At 55.7% G+C, this 23,918-nt stretch overlaps 1 protein-coding gene across 1 annotated transcript in view; it reads right to left on the bottom strand.

Annotated features, from left to right (window-relative positions):
- Positions 1-22,360: 22,360 nt before the first annotated feature.
- Positions 22,361-23,918, bottom strand: part of SLC35F3 (solute carrier family 35 member F3) — a 57,982-nt gene continuing 56,424 nt past the window's right edge. Inside the window, exon 7 of the mRNA XM_016163366.2 lies at positions 22,361-23,335. Coding sequence (XP_016018852.2) covers positions 23,103-23,335 — 233 coding nt within the window. The 3' untranslated portion in view covers positions 22,361-23,102. The remainder of the gene's footprint in view (positions 23,336-23,918) is intronic.

Genomic DNA, 23,918 nt, shown 5'->3' with positions numbered 1-23,918 from the left:
TGTTTGATCCTTTCCAAATTCAACATATGCAGACTTTCAGGGTAGATTATGTGAAGCTAAGTACCCCCAAACAGGTCCTACACTATGGAGAGTATTTCTGTAACAGTTAACGGACTCTAGTAGTGGACAGCTTTATCTTTATCAGACCCACCCATTTCTTTTACGCTATGTCTACCAAGGGCAGTTTAAAGATAGCATCGTTTGAGCATGACTGATGAGATATAAAAAGAATGAAATGAAAAATCTTCAATGACTTTTGAGTTGAAAAATATATTTTTAAATTAAAAATTAAGTTTATATGTATTTAATGATAAATACATAAAATTATATAGTGAAACTTGGCAGAATTACAAAGAAAACATATGGTCATACTGGATGATTTTAACAAGTCTTTCTCAGTGGTCGTGAAAGCAAACTTGACCCAAAGAATACACTCAGAATGACACAAGGAAAATCAGAATACATTTTTTAAAACAAATAAGGCACACTACCAAAACTGACCGCATACTTAGGTGTAAGGTAACTCTCAGTAAATTTTAAAGACTGAAAACGCTCAGCACATTTTTTGACCACAATCCAGTTAAACTAGAAATCGATAAAGAACTACAGCAACAAGTACATACAACCCGAAGTGAAAGTCATAATAGCGATGAGAAGCTATCTTGGACTGAACAAGAAAATCGGATAGCAACATCTGTGAAGTAAAGTAAAAACAATACGTAGAGGGAAATTTATAGCCCTGAGTATATTAGAAAAGAGGCTGAAAGGTCTTTAGCTAAATATCTCTTTTCAAGACGTTAGGAAAAGGAGAACATATTAAGAAAGTAGAAGGAAGGAGAGAAGGTCAAGAGCAGAAATGAATGACATGGGAAACAGAAGTAGTGGCTTGCCAGACAGCAAGCGCTCGCTCGGTGTGGCCAGCCAGGCACGTCTCTGCCCAAGTCCATGGTCAGCGTCACCGAGGGGGCGGTGTGACGTTGCCCGTGAGGGGGGCGTTTGCACTACTGAAATCGGCAAACGGGCCAGTGTTTCCTTGTGTCATGTGCAGAGCCGATTCACCAGCACACAGCTGCATGTAACAGACTGGAAAAATCCCAAGGTTGATTTTTTTGGAAAACACTAACAAAATTGACAAATATCTGATAGTAGAGAGCAGTAAAAGGAGAGATGCTAACAACCCACATCAGTAATAAAAACTATACTTTAGACATCAAAAAATAAACAATGCAAACAAAATTTAAATGTACAAATATCAAGAAAAACACAACTAGCTGACTTAAGAGTAGATAATATGAATAATCCTAAACCATTATGTAACTTGAATCAGTAGGAAAGCATCTTCACACAAAATTAAAGGTCCACGGCTCCACCAGTGAGATCCTCTAAATTCCGAAATAATTCAATTCTTATTGTACGAGGCTACCACAGCTTCTGTACTAACTACTAAATCCCCAAACCTCAGAAACACCAAGCTCTTTGGAACTCATCTGGCAAAAAATGTGACTTGGTGACACGAGACTGTTTATAGTCATTATTTATATATCACTTAGGTGACTGTGTGTGTGTGTTGCTGCGGAAATATTGTTTGAATCTTAGTTTTTGATTATAAGCACTGTCCCGGCTCTTGTTGAGTTATATAAATGTTGTCTATTTCATAGTACCTTTGCAATATCCAGAAAAGTCTGCGTTCCAGAACACATCTGGCTCCAAAGATTTCAGATAAATAACGTGGACCTGTATGGAATTGTGGTTTTACGACTTTGGGGTCGAGAAGAATTCTTTTTAGCCATATAGGAAAAGATCAGTAAATTCAACTACATTAAAATTAAGAAATTCTGTTACCAAACAACACTATAAAGCAAGTGGAAAAGACAAAACCGCAATGTGGGAGAAGTTTGTAAAACACATAACGAAGAATTAGTACCCAGAATATTTAAAGAACATCTTTAAATCAATAATAGGCCACCTAATTTTAAAAACAGGTGAAAGGCTGACACAGGCATAGAACCAAAGAGGAAATACAAACGACCAAGAAAACATGCGCGTCCTTGTCAGTGAACGCAGACGCAAACGGGGGTCACCACGCAGCACTATCAGGCAGCCCCGGCCCAACGATTCCAGAGTCTGACAAGTTTTGACGTGGATGGAGGAAGAGTTCTCCCACCTGGGCGGCGGTACACAGCGGCGCAGCGTTCTCTGGTACGGTTGGGAGGCAGCATGGAATCATCTGGTAAAGATACACATTCGCTATGACGCGACAGTTCTACAGGATGTCCTGTAGAACCGCACGCGTCTTTACAATAGCTAAAGACAGCGTGTAACACAAACAGCAACACGGGAACGAACGCGGTACAGTCACAGTGCAGGTGCGACAGGCGGTGGAGAGGACACACCTCGGCTGTTTGTGATCACGTGAATGTCGACGCTGAGCGAGCGCAGCGAGCCACCCAAAGAACGGAGCCTGTTCTCGCTTGCGCGAGGTTCAACAACTGGCAAAAGTCGGCCACGCCATTAGGACACACACCTCGGGGCAAAACTAAGAACAGGGAACCGCGTCGCGGTCAGGAGGGCGGGCGGGCGGGTCCCGCGGTGCCGACAGCGCGCGGCTTCTGGGCCATGGCGTTTGTCTGGTAATTATTCTTTGTGGTAACTTGTATAGTGTCTTATTCGCTCTTCTGTGTGAATGTCACACTTCACAACTGTCAAACAAGTAGAGTATTTGTTCAGCCTGAGTTTGCAAGAAAAGCGGCTACCGGAGTCACGGCCTTGAGCGCATCCGGGTCTGTCCCCAAGGCCAGGAGCCTCTCTGTGCTGGTTAACACACGACGCACGGTGAGGGGACAGGGTCCTACACGACGGAGCAGAGGGATGCGTGTCCTTGGCGCCCCCACAGCGAGCCGTCGACTGGCGGCGGGAGGGCGGCATGCTGGTCCTGAGCTGGCAGCTGTGACAGGTCAGGGGTCAGCGTCTTCGGCTCCAGCGCAGTCTGTGATGCTCTCGACGTCTGAGGTGTTCTGCTCTACGGACCCCGCAAGGTGGGAGCCTCACGCTTCTCAGCTTCTGCGATGGGACAGACGTTTCTGCGGTTTCGGCCGGTCCGGTGGCACCCGCAGGGCGTTCCCGTTCAGTGCCAGTCGACGTGACTCCCATGGCTCCCGCAGAATCCATTCTGTAAAGTCCCCAAAGCCCTCATTTCTTTACGCTCAGCACACCGGAGCAAGCCCACCTTCAGCACGCAGGAAGGTAGGGATGGCGGTCGCTAAGCCTCCGATGGAGTCAACATCTTAGGAGCCCTTCCAGGTCCAAAGCCAGTGGTCACCTGTGCTAACTGCCACTTGGGCGGCTAAGAGATTCCTGCTGGTCGACCTCAGGCCTGAGGCACAGACAGGGGCGAACAGGTCGAATGAACCGGGGTGACGGTCCCCGCCCTGCTCCCCGAGGGACACCGCCCAGAAACAGTGGTTTAGCCAACAGGGCAAAAGCAACTAGAAAAGGGAAATTTTGAAGAGCTGACAAAAGGGAAAAAAAATGCAGGATAAAAATTGCAAAGGCCAAATTCCTTCTAAAATCTTCGAGACTTTGGGCAGTAGGAGAATGTGGGCGCCACGAGGTGGTTTCGAATGTGCCGTTTCGGCACAAAGGAGGGGTGTCACCTCCCAGCCGGCTCTGGAGGACAGAGGAGGCGACGAGAAGTCCGTGTGGCGAGGTGGCAGCCAAGCTGTGCTGGCTGTTGCCGCCCGGGGAAAATTCCAGGTGGGCGTTCTCGGGTCTGAGCTCAGCAGATCCCACACCCGCGGCGGGCGGGGCGCTCAGACCCAGGACACGCGTGTTGTCTTCCTGCTGCCGCCCACGGGCATTTATTTATAATCGGCGGTTTCTCAGAGCAGCCATCAGAGACGCCCACTCAGGGACAGCCCGAGGGAGCCGCCCTCGACTGCAGCGCGGCGGCCCGGGACCTTCTGGACGCCCGCGCGTTACTGCAGAGGCGGCTCCCGTCGGTTTCCTCCCCCCGAGCCGTGGGCTCGCTGCTCCGACGCCGTCGCCCTCCGGGGCGCGCGGGCTCCTCGCGCAGCTGCGGTTGTCGCTTCTGGCGGAAAGCTCCGAAGTCTGTATTTTGGACCCAAGAAACCCTCCGCGCCGCTTCGCTTTTCACAAGTCCCCAGTGGCCGCCTGCACTCCTCTGTCGCCTTGTCACTCCACGATGCGCGAGGCCGGACTCGCGGGTGCCCCCCCCCCACCCCGGCTTGGAGGTCGCGGCTGTCCCTTCGCCGGGTCCCTGCGTCCCTTGTCCAGTCGTGAACCTTTGCATCATCTTTCGTGCCTCTCGGTCTGTTGTTACGTGACCCGTCTTCACGGGCATCAAGCGCCTGCGCGGAGCCAGGGACGCTGCTGGGCCTGGGGGACAAAAGACGACTAAGGGTCGGTCTCAGCCCTCGGGAAGCTCGGTGTAGTGGGGAGCGTGGGCCATTTCGCCCTCTAACAAAGGGTGACAAGGGCTGTGACAGCCACGCAGCAGGTGCGGCAGAGGCCCAGAGAGGCCCAGAAGGAGGCAGCGAAGGCGCGAGGCTGAGAGCGGGTTCCCAGCCGGAGCCCTGCCCCCCACCCCTCACGGCTTGGTTTCTAGAAGTTGGGAGAACCCCGCCCCGACCTCAGGTTTCCTGCCAGGCCTCGGACACTGGTCTGGATGCTCGTGCTTCTGATGTGCGGGCACACACCGGCAGTGACAGCTGCGGGGCTGGGATCTGGCCATTGCTAGACACACCGACTCATGCGTCCCAGACGGGAAGCCGCAGGAGCGAGGCTGGAGGCTCAAGGCAGCAAGTCCCGCAGCGGCGGCGAGAGCGTTTCCTTTCTTCTGCATGTCTGCTGTTCGACAGGTGTCAGGCACGGCGGGGCTGACACTTCACACTTGGGGTCTCACGTGATCTTTCTGATGACCCACTGGGGGAGGTGCCCCGGGGCCCCCATTTTACAGAGCTGCGTTAGCCCTTCGAAATATAAGGCAGGCACATACGTAATTTAAAATTTTCTAGTAGCCGTGTTAAAAAAAGTAAAATAGAAACACATGAAATTAACTGTAATGATATATTTCCTTTAAACCAATGTATTTAAAATATTAATCTTTCACTCTTTAATCAGCCTAAGATATTAAGACATTACTTTTTTTCATGCTAAGTCTTATAAATCTCATGTGCATTTTAACTTAAAACACCTTAATTTGGACTAGTTGTATTTCAAGTGCTCCACAGCCGCCCGTGGCCCCAGCTACCCTAGTGGACAACATGGATATAGAGAACGGAAGGGCAGTTTAGGCTGCCTAAGCCAGTGGTCCTCAACCTGGTGGCGCCGGGGGCGCTGGGGGCGCTGGGGGCGCTGGGGGCGGCTGCGGCCACAGGTCAGGCTCCGCTCACCTCCTGCTGCACGGCCCGGTTCCCCACAGGCCAGGGACTGGAACCCGTCTGCTGCCTGAAGGTTGGGGACCCCCGGGCTGGGACACGTGCCAAGCAGTGGCGGACTGGCATGGAAGCTCCAGCTCCGACGCTGGCGAAAGGCGATGCCGCCATCCCGTGTCCGGCGGGTGGGAGGGACCTGGGCAGGGGCAGAACTGGGCGGCGACAGCACGGCCCAGGACTGCGCGGCGCGGGCCTCTGAACACCGCCGGGTGGCAGGATGCGGGGCCGATGCCCGGGGGCGCGGGCCTCTCGGCCTCTCCTGCGCACCGCGGGCCGTCCGCCCCCGCCCCCCGCCCCCCCGCGTCGGGTCCCCACCGCGGTGCCGGCCCGGCCCGGGGGCCCCGCTGGGGCTGAGCGCCCCGCCCCCTCCTCGGCCCCACTTTCCGCCGCTTCCTTGCTCAGGGTCGGCCACAGGCCAAAAACGTTAAACGGAGAATTCTGGAAATCGGTGGCTCATAGGTTTTAAGTGGTGCACAGTCCTGAGAGGCGCCATGTCGTCTCCGGCCCCCCGCCCTCCGGTCCGCGGGCCCCCGCGCATCCTGACCCCGTCACCCCGACAGCTGCCACCCCGACCCCGTCACCCCGACAACTGCCACCCTGCCCGCCGCCACCCCGACCCCGTCACCCCGACAACTGCCACCCTGCCCGCCGCCACCCCGACCCCGTCGCCCCAACAGCTGCCACCCCGACCCCGTCACCCCGACAGCTGCGACCCCGCCCGCGCGCGCGTCGCTCAATACGCAGCAGCGCGTGCGCGACAGGGACCCGCGGGGCTCCGTGCGGTCCGGGGCCACAGGCGGCTCGGGGCTCTGGGGACGTGACCCCCGCGGATGAGGGGGAGCTCGGCCTGGGTCCCGACGGTGCGACCCCAGCCGCCTGCCCAGCCCCCCCATCCCGCCTGCGCCCTCCGGGGCCACCCGCGAGCGCCCGGTGGCCCCGCTCTCCGGGCTCTGACCCCGAGCTCCCCGTCCCGCCACCTCCCCGCCACCTCCCGGCCGCGCGGTCGGTCCCCTGGGCCCTGCTCGGGGCGGCGGCGTGACAATTTCTGACCCTCCCCGCGGGGCGGGCGACCTCGCGCCTGCTCACGGACACGCGTTTCCGCGAACGACAGAAACCACGCGGTCACAGGGCGGCGCGGCGCCGAGGACAGTCGCCCTCCCGCGTCCCCGTCCCCGGTCCCCGCCTCCCGTGTCCACAGACGCGAAAACCGAACCCGAAAACCGAACCCCGCGGCGCGGTGAGCGCAGGTGACAGCGCCGCGCTCCTCTGGGAGGACGGGGGGCCGCCGCCCGGGGGCGGACGTGGAGCCCGCGGTAAGGGCTGGGGGGCCGCCGCCCGCAGCGAGGGAGAGGCGCGTCGCGAGCCGAGGGGCGCGCCTGTGCCAAGGCCTGGACGCCACGGGACTTGCCGGCTGCCTTTCCGTTCTCCCCACTTCTCGGCCTGTGTGGCCTCGTGGGGACCCCCGGCCAGGGCTGTTTTCTCCCAAACGCCTCCTCTCCCCCAAGCCCTGCCGACTCCCCAAGTTCGGGGAAAACTCGCTCTCATCCTTTAATTATCTCACTACGAATTTTGAATATTTCATTCTTTTCTATTGATTTCAAATGTCAAATTCATCCACAGGTGTTTGTGATTTTCACAGTCTCTGCCCGGGAATCCGTCAACCTATCTATCAACATATCTCAGCACCTATCTGGGTAGCTACCTGCCCACTTCCGCCCACCCAGCCACACAGCTCAGCTTCTCTTGTTATTGACTCAAAACCCAGACATTTCTGTTGTTGTTATTTGATTACTGAGGCACATTAAAATATGTCGCTATGATTATCTACTCGTGTATTTCTCTGTTTATATCTCTAGCAGTTATAATAGCTCACGGCTGTCTCGTCCTGTGTCCAGAACTGTGTACCCCTCCAACGCAAAGGCCCCTTTACACCGAATATTCCTGGCTTTGGATTTCATTGTATCACCTGATGCTATTTACCTCACCTACTATCCTTTGGCATATCCTTGGCACATCCTTTATTTTCAACCTTTATTTCCCTGTCATTTTAATTTAGTTTTACCTTTTATATATAGCATATGGTGACTTTGAAAAAATCTTATCTCAGGATCTGTGTTTTTAAATGGGTGACTGTAACCTATTTTCATTTACAAGGATTACAAACATGCTTCGAACTATTTCAGCCCGTTCAGGCCTGTTTCTAGCAATTCGGGACAAATGGGAGCTCATTGCCATACGCCTAGCGTTTAAGTTACAACTGAGCCCAAAATAAACTGTGTCCTGTCCTTCACCGTGACAAACGTGCCTTCCTAATGGCGATCCCAAAAGATGCGTTTAAAGGCCTGATTTTTATATGTCTAAAAATTGCCAAAACGTCAAAGACGACTGAATTAAATTATTATCGCCTGTATCTAGGAGTCCTATTCATGGCTGTTTTAGTCCGTTAGGGCTGCTAGAATAAAACATCACAGACTAGGTGGCTTAGAAATGATAAATGACAGAAATTCTTTCTCACAGTTGTGGAGGCTGGGAGTCCAAGGTCGGGGTGCCAGGGTGGTCAGCAGAGGGCCCTCTTCCGGACGGCAGACTCCCCCTTGCATGCCCACATGACAGAGGGGGCCGGGGAGCCCAGGAAGGCCTTTAAGAGCATCCTCATTCCTTGAGCTCCAGAGGCTCCGCCCCCACGAGTGTCAGGGCCTCCCCTAAGGGCTAAAGTCTATTGCTCAGGATTGCAACCTCTGAATTTTGGGGGGGACACAAACTTATTCAGACTATAGCAATGGGTTGGCAATTTTGATGAATTTATACAGAAGTATATATTCTACAAAATGAATTTTCTTGCCTTCATTTCAGCAAAATTATGTTGCTAAATATAAAAAAAAGTGAAACTGTACTCTTGTCCCACATTATGCGAAAAAATTAACTCAATACGGGTTAAAGACTTGACTGTAAGACCCCGAACCATAAAATTCCTAAATGAAAACCTAGACAGTAAATTCCCTTATTGCCTTGGTGATGATTTTTTGGATTTGGCACCAAAGCGAAGGCAGCAAAAGTAAAAACAAACAAGTGGGACCACATCAAACTAAAAAGCTGCTGCACAGCAAAGAGAAACAAAAAACCGAAAAGGCAGCCTAGCGAACGGGAGGAAATATTTACAAACTGTATCCGATAGGGGCTTAATATCCAAAATACATCACGAACTCATACAACTCAATAACAAAACAACCGATTTGGTTAAAAAATAGGCAGAAGATTTGAATAGACGTTTTTCCAAAGACAACAGGTACACAAAAAGATGCTCAACATCACTCGTCATCAGGGGGACTGCAAATCAAAACCACGACGAGCCACCACCTCACGCCTGGTTAGTTAGAATAGTTACGGTTAGAATGACTGTTATCAATAAGACGAGAAACAGCGCGTGTTGGCGAGGACGAGGAAGGGAACCCCTGGGCACCACTGGTGCAGCCACTGTGGAAAACAGTGTGCAGGGTCCTCAAAATGTTAAAAATAAAACCATCTTGTGACCCAGCAATTCCACTTCTGAGTATCTGAAAATGAAAGCCAATAACTCAGGAAGACACATGCAACCCCCTGTGCACTGCAGGATCATTTACAATAGTTAAGATACGGAACCAACCTAAATGCCCATCGACAGATGAAGGAGGAAAACGCGGTTAAGTGTATTTATACCTGGAACATTATTCAGTCAGAAAAAGAATGAAATCTTGCTATTTGCGATACACAAATGGAACCTGAGGGCATTATGCCAAGTGAAATATGTCAGACAGAAGACAGATATTGTATGATCTCACTTACATGTGGACCCTAAAAATGAAAAGAAGCAAGCTCATAGATAAAGCCACACTGCGGCTCGCCAGGCGCTGGGGGTGGGGTGCGTAAAGCGGGGGAAGGAAGTCAGGAAGCGTAAACTTGCAGTTATAAAATAAATAAGGCCCAGAGGCGTGATGTGCAGCACGGTGACTGTGGCTGATCATCCTGAGCTGCGTATCCAAAGTCGCTGAGAGAGTAGATCTCAAAAGTTCTCATGACGCAAAAAACTTCGGTCGCCGTGCGGTGACGGACACTAACTGGACTTACTGTGGTGGTCGTTGCAAATCGTTACGTTAAAAAATTACTCCAAACTGCGGGAGCGCATCTGAAGCCTCCAGGCGCATCTCACAGCGGACCTGTGGCCGAGCCCGGCGGGCGTCATGAGGAGGTGACCCTGCCCCAGGAGGGCATGGCGGGTGAATGTTTGCGGAACAACACGCCAACGTGTCACAGTGTGGAGGTGGGCAAGGGGGAAGGACAGTGGTCGAGCATGACCCCCTGAGGCCTAGGGCTGAGCGTTGGACTTATCAGGGAGGGGGCGCTCGGTGGCTGAAGGTCCGCGGGAAGGCGCGTTGGGTGCGAGGGCCTACTGCTCCCAGGTGTGCTCTGTTTGCCTTAAAGGGTTGCGAAGGAGTAAAAATACCCAATACTCACTATGGAACAGAGATAACAATTACTACAAAAATGAGGCTCCGTTTCTGTAGTATAAATTGCTCTAGCCACAAACTTGGCTTTCAAGGCCACTGACAGTCCAGAATCTCAGGCGTCCAGCTCCGTCCCTGACCTCTCTCCGAAACCCCAAAGTCGCACGCCTCTCGGCCTGACAGCATCCCCACGGGAAGGCATCTCAAACTATGTCCAAACCGTGCTCCTGAGCTGCCTCTCCATCCATGTTCCCACATTCCCTGTCACAGAAAATACAACTCGACCTATCAATGGCTTAATCCAGAACCCTTAACAGCAGGAAACGGCTGATCAGAAAATGTAGTTTCATGAAAATAAGGCAGTAAGCACACCGAGGCTTTTCCCGCTCCCCTGCTAGTGGGACTTCCTTGAAAATGGGGAGGAGGATGGGAAGGATGAAACGGAGGGCCGTCTTACACGTGGTGGAGGTCCGTCTGAGGGGAAAAGGCACCGGACCCCGGCCCGGTCCTCTGGGATGTGACATAAAGCATTTACGTGCTAAGCAAGCTCTCCGTTTAGATGGTCCACGCCAACGCCGCCACAGCAGGCTGCTGAGTCCCTCCCAGAAGCCCCCCGTTTGTGAAGACGAAGCAGAATAAGCTTCTCCCCTATTAAGATAATGAAAATAACAGCCCTTCAGCGCTTCGGGGGATTAAATTCTATTAGAGAAACTGATGTTAATAAAATAGCCAGTTCTCACTCACTGCGTACCTCTCAGTAAGAGACCTAGTGGTCTGCCTGAATTCCATTATCTAAATGATCAAATGACCTAGCCTTTTCCTTCCAGACACGAGCAGGAAGAAGATGTTTTCGAAAGGAGCCAGTCAGTGAACGCGTCTCACGCCACAGCAGACACATGCTGTAGGTCGACCGTTTTGTATTCAACGTGTTTGTCGAGGCATGATGGGCAGAGGACGGAAGCGCAGGGTGCACTGGACTCACGGAGTGAGGTTTAGAGTTGCACAGTTCACGGATCGCGTCTCACACGTGTTACCTCACTGATCGGCACAGCGGTCCTGTGAGGTGCCAAGTTTATTCTGGCTTCCGAGGTGGCACTCCGGAGCAATCTAATAACTCGCTCCAGGTCACGAAGCTGGAGCGCATCGGCCACAACGAGAACCCGAGTCTTCCAGACGCGACTCCCCCCACCACCTGCTGGCCTCGGACTCCCGGCTGCCCTGCCCCGCGGTGGTGGGCCCCTCAACGGCCCGGGGCTTGCCCTCTCTCATCAGAGGACAGGAAAAGGCGCTCGAAGTCCTCTGGGGTTTTCCCTGGCCCAGCGCTTTGAGGATCAGAAGTGCTTGCTCCAGGCTGCACTGTCTGCAGGCTTAAACACGTGTGTGGACTGCCACATACGTGTTCCGTATCACAGGATAATGTATGCATAACGTGTGTGCACACCCAGATGCTTTGACTTGGCGTTCTACCTGGAAGGTCATCCGGAGAGCTCCCAGTCAAGGTCGGCCTGACGCCCACGGATGCTGTTCTTTCCACAGTGGGCATCGAACCGGGGCTTTCGGCAGAGGTCCTGACCCCACCCTTGGGGGTACTGCGCATTCCCTACATTTAAACCAGAGGTCCCCAACTCCTGGACCGCAGTGTGGTCCCTGGCCTGCAGGAACTGGTCACGCGGCAGGAGGTGAGTGGAGCCTCATCTGTATCTGCAGCCGCCCCCAGCGCTGGCCTCAGCTCTGCCTCAGCTCATCAAGCATTAGATGCTCGCAGGACCCCGGTCCCTGGTGCCACAAGGGTTGGGGACCGCTGCTTTAACAGCAGACGTGAGCTAAATGGTAGCACGGTGACTGTACAGGCAAAGAACCAGAACTCGAGTTACTTCCATTCTGCTAATTCCGTCATTTCACATGACCGTTTAAACTCCTTCTGTTTAAAATTAAACGGAAGGAAAACTTCAAGGTGCAATATTTTTGTTTGGTAAGTACAAATCTTAGTTTCCATATGAAATATTTTACTGATTAATCTATTTAATACAAAAATGTATTCTTTTAATTGTTTATTGTCTGAAAACTAAACAAGGAAGGAATCAAGAAAATAAAACTATTTCAGAGGTATAATTTAGTAGTTTTTCGGTGAGCTTTTAGGTGGGTTAATCAGGCACAAAAATATAGGCAAACAGCCAGATTCAGGCTTAAACAGTGGGCAGCGAAACGCCACACTTCCAAAGGGCTCTCCGCAGATGTGCGCACGCAACTGTGGGGAAGGTCGGTGACTGCCCGACGACGTGGCCTGAGGAAACCGACGTGCGCACGGAAGACGGAGCCGCGTTTCAGAGGAGGGGCAGCGGGAGGAATCACCAGGGTGACTCTGAGAGCCGCGCGTGCTCCCGCCGCGGGCTGGGCGCTGGTTCCGGGGCAGCAAACGCGCCCACGCCCCAGTGACTCACGCCGCGCCCCGGTTCTCACGGAAAAAGCCTTCGAAGGTTTTACAAACGTAACAGACATTTATGATGCATTTTCAGATGGAGTTAAGCTAGCGGGTTCTGTCCACTGAGACCACCTTTGAAAGCTGCTAAACTTGAACCCTCCCCACCTCTCCCCCCAAAAAGTAGGGACAGTACATGCAATTTCTAGAACTCATTGTGAAATGGGGTATTTATGAATATCTTGCCAAAGGAAATATAAGACTTTTTATTAATGTTTATATATCTTTGTATGAGAAAAAATTTTAAATAAAAATTTAAAGTTAATGAGTGTTTTTGATCAGCTATAATCAAAGATAAATAGACCTATATTGTCTAATGAACATGAGCATGTAAAGAAGATAAATTCTGAAAGTCACTGAGAAATTTGCTCAAGTTAAGGCTTGCAAACAAATGGTAAAGTTTTATATTCATTCCTGTAACAGGGCAAGATGTAGAAATATATCTGTTTTTCAAAAAATATGCTCATGTACTAAAAAGCACTATCCATTACTTTTCCCCATTTTTATACTGTAATGTTACTGTGATCTTATTATGCATATAAAGTTCAATAAAAGAAAATGTTCACTATGTTTCTTTTCTAGTCATTATTATTGCTTCGTTTTATGATTATTACTGAAAACAATTCTGTTTTAGAGGAAGTATTTAAAATATGACCAAGTCTGGGCGTAAAAATGTTCCGGTGCAGGGCGAGGCCCAGCTGGAAACGCGGCTGGGGGACTCGGTGAAATTCCGGAATCGGGGCATCGGGTCCGACTCGCGGCGCTGACGCACGCAGCCCCGGCCCCCCGGAGGCTCACGCCCACCCCAGCCCCGAGCTGGCCGCCTGTCTCCACGGGAAGCCCCGGCACCGGACAGCGGCGTGAGCTGTTCCGTCTCTCCCTGCAGGTCTCCCGGCGGAGGCTTCCTGCAGCTAAACAACTCGCTCCCTTAAATCAGTACCACGAGAGTACTCTGTATGTTAATTTCTTGATTTTGCTTTTGTCCGTTGTCTCTGAGAAGACTTGAGCCCACGAGATCGGGGACTGGGTTTCCCTCGCTGCATATCCTCAGCACCACGGACAGCACCCGGCATGGCCGCAGCCGGCAGCTGGAAATGAATGAATTCACCGAGAAAGACGAAGCTGAGCAACTCTGAGCTCTGAGGCCACCGCAGGAGGCGGGAACAAGGCGTGGATCCACATCTGTGAGAACTGCATGAAACCCTGTGTGCTCCTCTGCGTGACCTTCGGCACCTTTCTCCAGCCGATTCCGGGAGGCCGGTGTCAGTTTCCTATTTCCTACCACCGTGGGCAAGACGGTGAACGACTCTCGGAGAGAAGCCGAGGGCTCCGGAGGACAGGATCTGAGGCACGATGTGTGGAGGGTCCTCCCAAAGGCCCCGCTTGCTCCTAGGTCACCGCGTACCGCAGCCCGCCAGCCCCCGGCTCCCCCCACCCGCAGAACCAGAGACCAACTCTTCAGCGCCCCCCTCCTCACGCCCCGCTGAGGGTCGCCCAGGGTTTAAGCCTTCCACAATAGAGAGACCGAAGTAAGTATAAGGCTAGGAGAAAACACAGGAGTCCCCTCTTCCTGTGGCGGACAGGCTCCGACTTCTTTGCCCCTGAGTTTCCTCACCTGCAAAATGAGGATAATAATGCTACTTGCCTCAGTTACTGTGTGTGTGTGAGTATATAAAAAGACACTGATAAAAATGCTTGGCACAAAGGCCCAATAAATGTTTACGATGTCATGTTACCATTAACAAGGTGGGGAGTCAACATGTATCCTGTAAACTCGATACGGTAAACATGCCAGCATGAACGCGCTATTTCAAAACACGGAGACAGAGAACACTGAGCGGGTGAGAGTGAGGGCTGCAGCGGAGGGCCGTAGGCCTCCCAATAACCCGCTTAGATCTGATTTAATAAAAAGCTTTGTGCACAGATCGCCAGGAGAAAGGAAAGACTTGACTGCGAACGAGGTGGACGTGGTCCGCAGGGCGTCGCGCCTACGGGGAGGCTGTCGGGTGGGCCTCGCCGAGCTCTCCCTGCTGTCCCCATGTGACGACGGTCCCTGATGCCCCAGCTCGCTGTCCCACCAGTAAGTCTGCTGACCTAAGGCCTGTCACTTAAAGCACGGACAGTCTGGAAACCAAAGCGAAGGCCAAACATCGCAAGTAAAACCCCGGCAGGCCAACGTGGCCTCTCCGCGGTCTCATGCAAGCTAGCGGCCCCCACTGACTATCACGGACTTCAGGGGTTCGAGTCCGGGGTCTGCCGCTTACTAGCTACAAGGCTTTTGGCAAGTCACTCACCTCTCTCTGCTTATCTGCTGTGAACCGTAGCAAGTCTGCAAAGAAATCTATAGTCGATGCTCTGCCCCCCGCTGAATTAGCTTCTAAGGCACGGTCGTCAACGCTTGCGAGACAGACTTTCAGGGAAGATGTTCCCTAACCTCCCTGACAGCGCTCAGCTCTGAGAGCTTGTCTAGGAAACAAAGCGTGTTCTGAAACGGACCTCCGTCCTTCATCACGGGCTCAGTCACATGCACTTGGAAGACCACGAGACGACAGCCTGGCCACGATCCGTTGACTAACCACAGTGGCAGGAAAAGTTTTCTATCTCGACTCGTCATGTTTAATGCAAAAACATAACACGATTAAGAACAAAACTTTTCTCTCCCTACGATAAAGGTCGTACTGCATTTGGGGACTGAAACCGGTGGACGCGGAAGGGACAGTATTAGCTGTCGCGACTGTTTGCGCATCTAAAGGTCGTTTTTCTGGCAAAAACCACCGGTGCTATTTATTCACAGACATGCGCATAAAAACCTCACGGTCACCAAGCAGGTCTCAGTTGACAGTAACTAGTATTTCTTAGACATGCACTTTCTTAAAATTCGAAGGGTTTCTTTGACAGAGACCCATGGTTTCCATGGAAACCTGCTTTATTACCTAAGCAACTAAGGACTCATGCTGGCATGGTTAGGTTTTAAAATTTTCAGAAAATTCAGTTCTACCGAGATAAAAATCATGCTTCTTGGTTAAGTTGAAACTCTACTTCATTATTCCCCTGCACCAGATTTAAAACTCTCCATTTGGCCTCAATAAACAAACAAAAATGAAGTTTCTAATTGGTCTTGTGAATTCTACAACTCTATTAACCGGATAGATAGCAGGGGATTTCCAGTGGTCGAAAGGTCTTTACGAAGGATCTTAAAGGATCTTAAAACCCACGCTGTCTTTGGAGCTGAGACTCAAGTGCGGGGCAGGAGACAAGCCGCACTTTTGAGGACCGTGCAGGCGCCCTCAGCTCTGCCATCAAACAGGGCTGGCGAGAGGTTTACAAGGCCAGGAACGTGACCTGTGGGGCCGACGCGAGTGGCCAGCGCTCTCTGCTGTCCCTGAGGACTGCGGACCGTTCCGCGTGGCTGTGACGTGGCCGAGTGAGCACAGCCCGGAGAATCTGAGCTGTCACCCCACCCCCCCCCGCCCCCCCCCCCCCGGAGGGAGGTCACTTCAGGGGCATGACGGGGGCTGCAGCTGAGTTAAAGAAGCATCTTCGAAGATGCTATCAAACCCGTAGGGGGTCCGTGGCTGGAGGAGATGGCTCATCGTTTTAATGACAGACTCAAGATCAAAGAAATCTCCACACTCTGGGAAGCCGGCCGGAGTAAACAAGATGGCAGTGAGTCATGCGGCTCTTGCGGCTTCCCTTCCGCGGCTTCCTGCCGACGGCCGGTGGACGCTGGGCTGTCTCAGCGAGGCACAAAGACCCCGGCCGGGACTGAGCCCGTTTGCCGATCTGCCCCCCCCTCCCGCCAATGCCCGTCGCTCTACCTGAGCCGCTTGCTGTCCCCGGGTCCTGCTTTTCCGTTCGTCTGCGCCACCCTGACAGCCGCCCGTTTCTGAAAACCCTCGGCAGCCTGTCAGGTCCAGCGGACGGCGCTTCCTCCCAACCCCCCGGATCGCAAAGGCGCGAAGTCGCCCCGAAGTCAGCCGTCCCATGCCGCCCTGGATCAGACGTCTGGTGACCCAGATCCGTCCTCTGATTAATTTCCACGTTTCTTCAAGACAGCAGCGATTTCGATTATGTAGGTTCCATTTTTAAAGCATTTATGGAACAAATAAATAAATGGTAAGTGTGAAATCCTGTGTCAAAAACAACACAATTTCAGAATGGGAGGGTACGAGGATTTAAGTGAAGCCTAGGGGTCTGTGACTGAGCGAATGAGCAGGAACGGCCCGTGGGCGGCGACGTGACCGTGGCGTGAACACAGGCCCCTCTCCGCAGACGCGGACACCCGCGGTCCCGGCTGCGGGGCGGCCCCGCTCTGCAGCGGCCGAGGCCTGAGCTCAGACAGCCGCTACGGCGCGGGCCTCCCCTGGAGGCCGGAGCACTAGCTGTGACCTTGCCAGGACTTTGTCAGGACGCTCCTCCCCTGGACCTGCCTCAAGCTGGCGGTCTCGGACCCACGGGGACTAAGGAGCTCGAATCCCACGTGTGGGGCGGGGACCCCCCGGCCGAAGAGAAATGGGCTCATCCTGCAGTGGGAGCTGAGACTCCGTGGCTGTGAGGGCCACGCTGAGAGCCACGGGTTCAGAAGGCGGCACGAGAAGGGAGGCCTCTGTGCGGGAGGCCGAAAGCCTGGGTGTCGGGCCGGAGCGGTGGCCACCGGAGTGGGCAGCGGCCCGGCCGCCGAGGGCGCGGGGCTCAGCTGGCCGAGGCGCCGGCCGGCGGCCTGTGCAGCTTGTGTCTCTGAGATCTTGTGTTTTGCTTCACCTCGATATTTAAAAAAAAATTTAGTTTAAATTGAGGTACAATTGACGCAGTATGAATCGGTCTCGGGTGCGCAACATGCTCCGACATTTGTGCGCTCCGTGCAAGCAGCGCCACCGCGGGTCTAGCTGACGTCCGTCACCCCACGGTGACGGAACCCTTTCCCGTGGTGAAAACTTCTGAGATTTTCTCAGTGACTTCCAAGTACGTGCCACGGGACTGTTAACCGCAGACGCCGCGCTGTGCTTCACAGCCCACGACGTTTTGTCGCTGGACGTCGGTACCATGTGACGCCCTTCGCCCACTTTTAAAAGCATTTCTTAGAGTTGTTTGAGAGGGGAAAGCGTTTCTGGTTCTGCACGTGAGGGGCCTGGGAGTCGCCAGTGTGCCCCGACCAGCTAAAAGCTGAACGGACCAAAAACCAACAGCCCTCCTGGGACCTGGGGGAGCGGCAGGGGCATGCAGGGCACACCTCTGTCCCCGGGACCGGAGGGGACACACGGGCACGGACACAGCTCCCCAGAGGAGAGGCGGACGGCGGAACCTTCCAGGGGACCCGGCCCGGGAGGAACTCGGGGGCTCGGAACGCGGAGGGGCCCGGGTGCAGGGTGGGGGTCACCCGCATCAACCAGGTTCCCACGGCAAACAGCAGAGGAAAGTCCCCTCACGCTGCCGGCGGCCGGAGGGGACGGCAACCGCCTGGCAACCGGCCGGAGCCCTGTCCTCACCGAGGCCGCCCGGGGAGACGCCAAGTAGCCAGAGCCGAACTTGCAGGGCTGTCGCCTGGGGTATGGAGAAACGCGACTCCCGCCGCCAGCCACCCTCCCCCACCCAGGGGAGGAGAAACCTCTGACCCGCTCGAGACGTCTGCGGCCCGGGGGCGGCCTGGGGGCTCGGGCTGCCTGGCAGCGGCCTAAGCCGGGGCACAGAACGCCGCCGTCCCCCGGCTGCGTCGCGAAGGCTACGGCGGAGCCCCACGGCCGGCCACCAAGGAAACGGTCACGAGGTGGGCGACGGAGCCGCGTGTTGGGTTGCGCACACGCACGCAGCTCACTCTCCTGCACGCGCGTGTGCGCTCGTATGGAAACAGTGAACGAGCAATCACCAGGAGCGAGGGGAAGGATGAGGATTATTGTTACTGTGAGGTGCTCACGCGTGTAGTGGTTGGAGTCGTTATAAACGCACACTGCGCGATCTAGGGCGACCGCTAAGAAAAGTCAAAAAGAAAGCATCACCGATGCTAAGGGGAGAAAACGGGACCGCGTAAAATGCCCGGTTCACATCGCGAAAGGCAGACAGAGCGCAGACAACGAAAGACCGAGGACGCCCACTCACGTGGAAAGACCCACGTGGCCGTGGCCCGAGCCGAGGCCCCACGGGCTCACCGCGGCAGGCCGAGCCGGGCGCGGGGCTCGCTGGCCACAGGAGGCCTGGCTGCCCACGTCCCGACTCTCGGGCACATGAGGAGACCTACTCGCTAGTCGGTGAAGGGAGTTCTGGGTAAATAAATGAATGGGCTCAATGGCTCTTTCCAGAGGCTGATTTTGAATTTCCAAAAGGCCTTTCTGGAGACAGTGAGCTGTCCCTCGGGGGAGGGACCCCGTCAGGGTTTGCGGGTGAGGCTGCAGGCGTGCGCCCCGAGCAGAGCTGGGGCGCCCTGTCTGCTGCCACCCCCGGGGGCCTGCGACAGCCCCTGAGGGCAGCCGCTGGGCCACAGCAAGGTCTTCAACCTCAAAGGTAACACATGGCAGCAAGACAGGGCAGGCGACGAGGAAAGCCCTTTGGTTTCCAGCGTTAAGTGTTCGGAATCCCCGGATTCACACGCGGCAGTGACGGACAGGCTCAGAGGAAGGGGCGAACACACACCCCCCCGCAGCGTGCCCGCTCACGGACTCGGCACTGTGAGCACCGACCTCTCACCGTGAGCGGCACACGAGCCAGCCTGGGAGGGCCTGGGGCTCCCGACGGCCGCGCCTCCCGCAGCATCTATTATTAATCCTGATGCGAGCGAGACCATCTGCACAGCACGCGCGTCCGAGTCCCCGTAAAAGTGGGAAGAGCTTCTGTTTTTAGCTCTGACCTTCCTGCTGCTGACTTTCCATCAGCGGTCCACACGGAAGCCCCCGGCCGGCCCTCGGGCCGCTGCATTAGCTGACTGCAGGGGCACGGCGCCCCGGCGCGGCCCCCGACGGGGTTCCGGGGCAGCCGGCCTCCGCCCGCTCTGGCGTGTGCGTGACCCCCGGCTCCGCTCTTCATAAAATATTCAGACAGAATCTGCTGCCTGCCCCGCCATCGTGCTGTGTGAAGAAGAGACGTGTCCCCGTGGGCCGTTTGCCATACGGGCCTCTCGGTCAAAGTCAGTTCACGCGGCAGCCGGAGAAAGGTGGCGTTTGAAAGGACCAGTCATGATTTGGGCCCCACCTGCCTCTCGGCCTCATCTGGACACACACGCTTCACGCATGGTCCACGCGTGCGCCTCCCTCTGCGCCCCGCACGCCACAGAGCCCCGGCAGGCAGCGCCCGCACACCTGCAGACGCCCACGAGGCTGCGGCCTCAACTCGGGGCAGCTGGTTTGCGCCTCGAAACGCAGGCCTGATACTGCCGCAAGCGTCTTTCAAGAAAAGTCACTCAAGAGAAGCCAGAAGTCCATGTTCTTATCTGAAATCTGCCAATTAAAACATATTGGCTCGAATGCCTTAAAATGTGGTAAACGCAGGGAATGGAAACTGTGCAGCCCCTAGAGAAAACGGTATGCGGGTCCCCAAAGACTGACAATAAGGCCAGCAGGGGCCCCGCGATGCCACGCCTGGGCGTGCGTCTGCAGGGGGCACGGTCGCCGCCTCGCCTCTGGGCCCCGCGGTCGTGGGCGCTGCGGCGCGTGCTCAGAGGCCGAGGCGTGGAGGCGACCGTGCCCATCGACGGCCGAGCGGACGAGGCGCACGTGCCGTACAGGTGTAACGGGGCGGAACCCAGCCACAGAAAGGGAAGAAAACCGTGCCGCGTGCAACGGCACAGGTGGACCTCAAGGGCGGCATGCCAGGTGCAGCCAGTCAGGCGGGGAAAGACGACCACCGCCGGGTCTCATTTGCACGTGGAAGCCCAAACGAGCTGCCCTCGGGGACAGGGAAAGCCGACCAGTGGCTGCCGGACGTGGGGCGGGTTAGGGACGGGAAACGGGTGCAGGGTCAAAGGCACAAACTCCTAGTTACAAGGTAAACGAGCCCTGGGCACGATACCCAGTAACAATACCGTGTTACAGATCTGAAAGTTGCTAAGAGCGTGAATCTCAGGAAGTCCCACGGCAGAGGACACCGCGCGCGTGCGCGGGGCTGCTAGCCCCGGCACCCGCTCCACAACGTGTACGTCCACCGCGCCTCCGAACGGCAGACCGCCCGACACTCACCTCGACGACCCTGGGGGCCTCCGAACGGCAGACCGCCCGACACTCACCTCGACGACCCTGGGGGCCTCCGAACGGCAGACCGCCCGACACGCACCTCGACGACCCTGGGGGCCTCCGAACGGCAGACCGCCCGACACGCACCTCGACGACCCTGGGGGCCTCCGAACGGCAGACCGCCCGACACGCACCTCGACGACCCTGGGGGACGGGCTCCTCTGTCACGTGGCCGCTGCGACCCAGGGACACGCGCCCCCTTCCGCGTGCGGACGGGCGCCCGCCGCCCACTCTCGGCGTCCGGCTCCGTTTCTTACCTCTGTGAACATGCGGTCGCTACCGCGCGGGCACGCCGCGTTCGGCACTCGCCGCGTGGTGGACGCTCAGGCTGCTCCTACCTCGTGGTGGCTGAGAGATGCGGCCACAGGTGCAGGCGGTGAACGTCTTGGAGTCCTGGCTTTGCTCTTTGGACTTCGTGGCCTTTCGGGTCCCGCGGGGAGTTAAGGGAACCTGCCTGAGGCTCCAGAGCGGAGCTTCCACTCTTCATGTTACGGCTTCCAAGGAAACACGTGCTGGGCTCCCTGGGTGACGGGCGGGGCCTGGAGCCCAGTCGGAGCCGCGGAGGTGACCGCTCATGGCGCATGCTGGGTGCGGAGCGCTCTGCTCTGGACAGCCGGCCTCTCCCGCGTCTGACCCCATGCAGCTCTAGGACAGCCGGCCTCTCCCGCGTCTGACCCCATGCAGCTCTAGCCACGGGTGGCGGGACGAGCTGTCCTGAAGAGGCTCGTCTCCTCTCTGCTCGCAGGCTGCCTGGAGGACCCGCCCCCTGCAGCGGGAGAATGAGGTCTGGACCGCACGGGCCTCGTTGCCGCTGCCCACGGCGGCACGTAGCCGGGGAAACCGCGTTCTCGGCAGGGCTAGCCCCGGGCTCGGACGCCCCAGGCAGAGGTCAGGGTGGGGACCGAGCCGGACAACCACGCGACCCAGGGACTGAGGCCGCCACTGCACAGTGGCTACGGCGGACCAGCGTCCCTGAGCTGTGGAATCGGCCGGGAGGGGCGGGGGCCGGGCGGGCAGGGCCTGCAGCACGGAGGGGTGGGCGGGGCTGGCCCATGGCGCACGTGGAAACCTCGCCATCGTCCCAGCAGGAATGGCCGCCCCTCGCAGTGAGGGGCGCAGGAAGCCGGGACTTGCTGGGGGACGAGGACAAGTGTAAGGCAAACCGGAAAGTCGGACCAGCTTAGCGGGAACGCACCGAGGTGGCCCCCGAGACAGCACCAAATACTTCTGTTGTAAATAGTTTATTAATCTGGCCAAACGGGGAATGGAAACTGAGGATAACAATTTGCTAAAAAGTTCAGGCCATGAACGCCCTCGCCCCTAAGAAACGAGAGACTCCGGGTTCTGGAGGGCACCGCGGGGTTATGACATTTCAAAATAAGGTTTCCGCTTCGTCTGTAACAATGTAAACTTCAAAAATAGTAAACTCTAACCCCCTTCCCTCCTTACGGATCTATCACAGATAGAATTTTCTGGCAGACCTAAATTGTGTAAGTAAACAGCTTGGGCTTAAAAGTTTCATAAGAAGATGTACAGATTCAGTGCACAACCGTTCGGTCCGGGCCGCGGAGGAGACGCCGGTGGCGGCCCCCCTCCCGCGGGGCCCTCGGTCCGGGCCGCGGGGGAGACGCCGGCGGCCGCCCCCCTCCCGCGGGGCCCACCGCGCGCCCCGCACACCCCCGGCCGCGTCCCACCACGCTCGTCCTCGGTTCCGTCGTTCTCGCACACACGCACGTATACGTAGCTTTATTTGTTTTGAAAGATTTCTACATCTAAATTGTAAGACGGCGCCAGTGACTTATAATGTCACCTCGCTTCACATAGGTAAAGACGAAAATTCTGTAGAAGGCACTGGAATTCCTGTGGCGTGACCTTACGCAGACACGTGAGGGCGGGCCGGCTGGGGCCCGGGCTTGTCCTCCCCCTCCCGTGACCTGGCTCAGGCCCGTCCTCCGACGGCCGCCCCCAGACTAGTCCTAGGGACGGTCTGGATGTCCGTTCTCTTTTTCTGCTTTACCTCGTCCCATCCCGACCATCTGAACGACCTAAATGGTTATCTTTTGGTTCATTGAAATCCCTTAAAATTAAGAGTACAGCTCTGGTATACAACAAAAGATGACCTACCACAGCTGAAAGTAGTCACAGTGTGCGATGTAACTGTCGGTTGCTAAGATGCCAAACGCTCGCCCTGCCCGCCGCCCGAAGCAACCTCGGCAAGGGGACTTTTAACTTGCTTTACATTCATTGAAAAAGGGCTGAGAGGTTTTTCCTTTCGCTTTCACGTTGAGCCGGTACTTAAGTGGCAGGTCTGATGTGAGGAGAGCAAGCGAACTGGACATGCCAGTAAATACCGTGTGACTCCCCGCAGGTTGCCAGACTGTACAGGTATGTACACCTTGCCCACCGAGGTCCCGTCAGGAGCAGGCCTCCCAGTCACCGCCACGCATGTCCCCACGTGTGCGCGACGCGGCCCTCAGCGGGCGAAGGACGGGCGGGCCCGTCGACTCTTCTGCGGCCCGGAGCCCGCGTCCCCGGCGCCCTCCGCCGGCTCCTCCTTCCTCCGCACCTTGAGGCGGGTGAGCAGCTTGACCAGCCACGTGTCCCACTCCTCGGGCAGGAGCAGGAGGAGGAAGCCCAGGCCGATGATGACGATGGCGATGACCCGGACCCCGTTGAAGACGATTGTGCTGGTGTAGTGATCGACCACTGCGGACACAAGGGGGCGGACGGTGAGCGGGAGGCCGCGGGGAGCCGTGCGTCGTGGCCACAGGGCCCTCCCCGCCGCTGCCCCCCGTTCAGGCGTCGATCTGTTACGCACGCACACGCGCCCAAGGGCCTCTGAGGCCACCTGGCACGACAGGATAACGACAACGTTACTGCTTTCTTTGTTTTTTTGGTTCTAATCACGTTGTCTACAACAACTTACTCTCTTCTTACAGTGAAGAGCGTTACTTCGCCATACACGTACACACCTACGCTTTGAAGGCCAAACTTGAACTGGGGTTTTGAACAAATATAAATCCTCGTGCCGCCCTGGGATGCCGTTAGAGTGAGGCCCTAACGCCACCTGTGCCACCGCCGACCCGCGGGGCTCATGGCTCGTTCCCGACGCACACCAAGTGAGGGAACAAAATGAGAAGCAGGAGCCAGGTTACCTGGAAAAGAACCCGGACGACTATCCTCTCGGAGCCAAAGACCGAACGTGTGTGCCTATCGAGGGTTTCGTTTTTCCCTTTTTTTTTTTCTCTTTTTCTCTTTTCTCAACTAAACCAGACGAGGCAAATTTGGA

The sequence above is a fragment of the Rousettus aegyptiacus genome, unplaced genomic scaffold (genome assembly GCF_014176215.1).
Source record: "Rousettus aegyptiacus isolate mRouAeg1 unplaced genomic scaffold, mRouAeg1.p scaffold_m13_p_18, whole genome shotgun sequence".
In the NCBI taxonomy this organism is placed as follows: Eukaryota; Metazoa; Chordata; class Mammalia; order Chiroptera; family Pteropodidae; genus Rousettus; species Rousettus aegyptiacus.
This window is presented reverse-complemented; position numbering and strand designations above follow the sequence as displayed.